This window comes from Phoenix dactylifera, unplaced genomic scaffold, assembly GCF_009389715.1.
Source record: "Phoenix dactylifera cultivar Barhee BC4 unplaced genomic scaffold, palm_55x_up_171113_PBpolish2nd_filt_p 000598F, whole genome shotgun sequence".
NCBI classification, from domain to species: Eukaryota; Viridiplantae; Streptophyta; class Magnoliopsida; order Arecales; family Arecaceae; genus Phoenix; species Phoenix dactylifera.
In genome coordinates, this window is record NW_024067995.1 from 149,111 (window position 1) to 152,918 (window position 3,808).

The following is a 3,808-nucleotide window of genomic DNA, read 5'->3' on the forward strand; positions in this document are numbered from 1 at the left end:
CGGCGTCTCTGCGCCCGGAGAAGATGGAGGGGATCGCGTTTGCGATCCCCTGCTCTGGCCCTTTCCAAAAGGGGCGTTATCTCACATTTGACGATGCTGAAAATAGTGAGGAAGTGGGGCCATAGAGCAAATAATATTACAGACAACACAACATTAGGAACAAAGATGCAATAGTGAAATAGAGCAACAAACAAAACAAAGTAGAGGACCGAAATTCCAGCCTCTACTACAACAAACAATGTCTAGTGACAGAAATTTAGCAACACTTAGCAAAATCCATCAATATAAATGTTCTCTAGTAATGATTCTAAGAAATATCAAAACAGATATATAATTTCACAAAGTTTCATCGTGAGAGTTATTAAAAGTTATTATATAGCGAGGGTATCTTATAACCACTATAAGAAATTGTATTCTATAGTAATAGTTTCAAATATTATCATAAAAGATCTATAATATTGTAATGTTTATAAATGAATGTTTCAAAAATTTTATGTTACGATGGTACCTGATAAGTACAACAATTACTAGTGAAATAAAACTTTATTGGTAATATATACAGTTTTATTATAGAATACACGCTATTTATCGATAAGATAAATTATATCACCTATACATTTTTGTATAACCAATAGTTTTCAATATTGATATTTATTTATGATTTATTTGTGTGACAAATTAGTATGGTTGTAAATTAATTTGGATTTTTTGCAACAACAGCATCTCATTAGTAAGTATGTCTTTAAATAATTTTCAAAATAGATATTATATTAATCTAATAAATTTTTGAAGTAATAAGGTTTCAAATCGACTATTATGTATTCTAGTTGTACTTAACAATTTTTGATGAGTTCATCAAGTTATTTTCAACTTTATCTGGCCAGAACTATTTACCGAACAAGTCACATGATCAGCCAATTCAGGTAAATAATTGGAAGTTGTTTGGGTTCGGAAATATTGCAAATAATGCACCATAACCAGCCACTAGTCTAAGATATAATTATTAAAAACTTAAATGGAGATCGATTTAACCAAGATATTGGATCAATAATCCAATTTGATTTGTATTAAAAATATAGGTTTGCTACGCCTGTTGCGTCCCTTCAACTTTGTTCTTCCTCCAGCCAGGGATAGAGGAGAGATGGAGATAGGAATAGCTGTTTTCCTAATAGTCAAAATTAGAAGTAGCCTGAGTCCAGACAGAAGCTTAGAAGTAGGTGCTTCTCAAATCTGTGCGGAGGATGTCATACACCACTATTCTGTTTTTGCCAAACTTTTGAAGCCATGGCTGCTGAAAGACAATCCAGATCCAAATACTTTTCCTTTTTCAGTCCTCCATTCAGTAAAATCCATCTTTTCCTCTATGATGCCTATGGCTTAATTCATCCTATCCGCTCACAAACATAAAGTTGGTGGATAAAGGAATAAGCAATTTGTGATATCAAGTCCAACAAACATCTTGACCTAATGTTACAGCAAAAGGAAAAATAAAAACAGAAGCAAGAAGCACTTTCTCCTACTGGGAAATAAATTGCCTTTATTGCTGTAGAATTGTCAACTCATTGTTTGCTTATTTGTGCTAAAGAATGCAAATGAATAAGTGTAACAATCAAAATAATACAAATGAATCAGCGGAGCAATCCTTGTAGCAAAGAAAGAGTTATCAGTTGTTGTTGTCCATCCAGAACTGAGCCTGCAGCCAGTCAATAGTCTTCTTGTCCACCTGAAAGGCCTTTGCAAGAACGTCACGAGAGATGGGCGGCTTCGACCCAAACACCGCATTGGCTACAGTGATCACACCAGGGTTTTGGCTGCTCAATGCGGCAATAGCAACAGCATTCTTCGTCCCGTAGTTGAACTGGAAGTGAATTAGACCTTGGGGGAACACGAACACATCACCCTTGTTGATGACTTTGGCAAAGAGACGGTTGTCCGTGTTGGAAGTCACAAAACCCACATAGAGTGAGCCTTCCAACACCGTCAAAATCTCTGTCGCCCGAGGGTGGATGTGAGGTGGGTTCAGGCCATAAGGAGCAAAGTCTATGCGAGCCAATGAGATGCCAAGGGTGTTGAGCCCTGCAATTTTCTCCACATTAACTAAAGTCACATTCGATCCAAGTTTGTTTGCAGTGTCGCCAGGCCTGTCGAGGCCGGAGAAGAAGAAATCATCAGCTCTGACATCGTTTGGGTTCTTGCACGCAAGACCGTTGACAAATACTGCACAATAAAAATTAACATAATTCACCAAGGTTGATAGAAAAACTTGAGAAGAACCTCGTTCGAAAGCCTACTTATAAGTTTGTGGATGAGTAAGAAATTTTGCGCAACTTGAAAAAACGGAAGAATATATATAATTACCATGGGACGTTTTGTCAGCAACACAGAAGTCCTGGAGGGGACTAGGATCAGAAGCAATTGCGTGAGAAGAAACCAGCGCAAGGAAAGCAAGGAGGAGGATGCGTGAAGCCATGTCTGTTCGGTTAAGCAGGAGAGAGTGCAGGAGGAATGGAACTCGAGAGTCTAGATCGAAGCTCGATGCGCTGGGATGGCTTGGAGTAGATAGATATATAGAGAGAGAGTGGAGGGATGAGGGACCCGGTTTATGCGATGGTTAGACCGTTGAAGTAGTCAGGAAGGGTGGTCGTGATTTGCTCTGTATTGTTTTATAAAGTAGTAATAAAATGGTTTCAGTTGTCCACCAATTCCAGTAGACCGTGGCCAAAGGCAACGTTCCCAAAGACGAAGTATAACTTTATCTATAACCATATTGATGGTAGGTGAGAAACAGCAGATGGAATAGATCAATATTCGCCGCCTTTGACGGTACAACGGTTCGGCCAGCTAAATAGATAATAAGGCTTGTTTCGTAGTCTAATCATGAACTAGTCCAGCCATTTTTATTATAATTTAACCAATTACTTATTTGTTTAATTTTATGCTAGTATGGACATATGTGATGAACATGAAAAAAGTTAATAAATTTAAAGATACGGTCATCAATCGTTTATTGAGACATTCCTCCTCCAACTTTATTTTTGTTGCCATAGAAAATTGAACAGTTCAAAGAAAGATCCAAAGCTGGGAGCCTTCATGAAGTTGTTCGGATACTTGGCCACAATGAGATTTAGCAACTTCAAGATGACCTCTTCCTTCCGTCACAGAAAAGGTCAATGTAGTTATGGTGGCAGCGAAGAACTTGAATAGTTCTAAATGCAAATACAGGGAATTCTTCATCGAGGTTATCAGCATTGGTTGCACTTATCATAACAACATTGTGAGTTTACTAAACTTGTGTTCGGACGCATTCACTAGAATTCTCATATATGAGATCATAGTTAATGGATCACTTGAAAAATACATTTATATTAAGCAACAAATTATTCTAGATCTTGAATGAACGTGAAACAATTGGAGATTGAAATTGGTTAATGCACGAGGCTTAGACTATCTCTACCATGGCTGCAATATCCAAAAATATCTTATTTTCGGCCAGCTAAAATAGTGTCGCTCGGCTGACAGAATCATATCAAAGGCCAAATCTTGAGGGACTGTAGGCTACATTTATTGCCCTTGAGGTCTTCTCAAGGAATTTTAGAGGCATCTCTAGCAAATCCATTGTTTATAGTTATGGGATGATAGTGCTTGAAATGGTTGGGGGAAGAAAAAATATTGAAGTTCAAGTAGACAACATCCGTGAGATATCCACTTCTCACATTGGATTTACAAGCATCTCAACTTGGATGAAAATTTGAGAACTTTCACGGCCATGACCCAAGTGGAAGAAGAGATTGCCAAAGGGATAATTCTA

General features: G+C 37.7%; 1 protein-coding gene across 1 annotated transcript; it reads right to left on the minus strand.

The window, feature by feature from the left end:
• Positions 1-830: 830 nt before the first annotated feature.
• On the minus strand, positions 831-2,536 carry LOC120106658 (putative germin-like protein 2-1). Its single transcript, XM_039119681.1, has 2 exons — positions 2,359-2,536; positions 831-2,217 (listed from the first exon to the last, which is right to left on the minus strand). Exons 1-2 carry the CDS (start codon positions 2,468-2,470, stop codon positions 1,664-1,666), a joined length of 666 nt encoding a protein of 221 aa, XP_038975609.1. The 5' UTR covers positions 2,471-2,536; the 3' UTR covers positions 831-1,663.
• Positions 2,537-3,808: the final 1,272 nt, after the last annotated feature.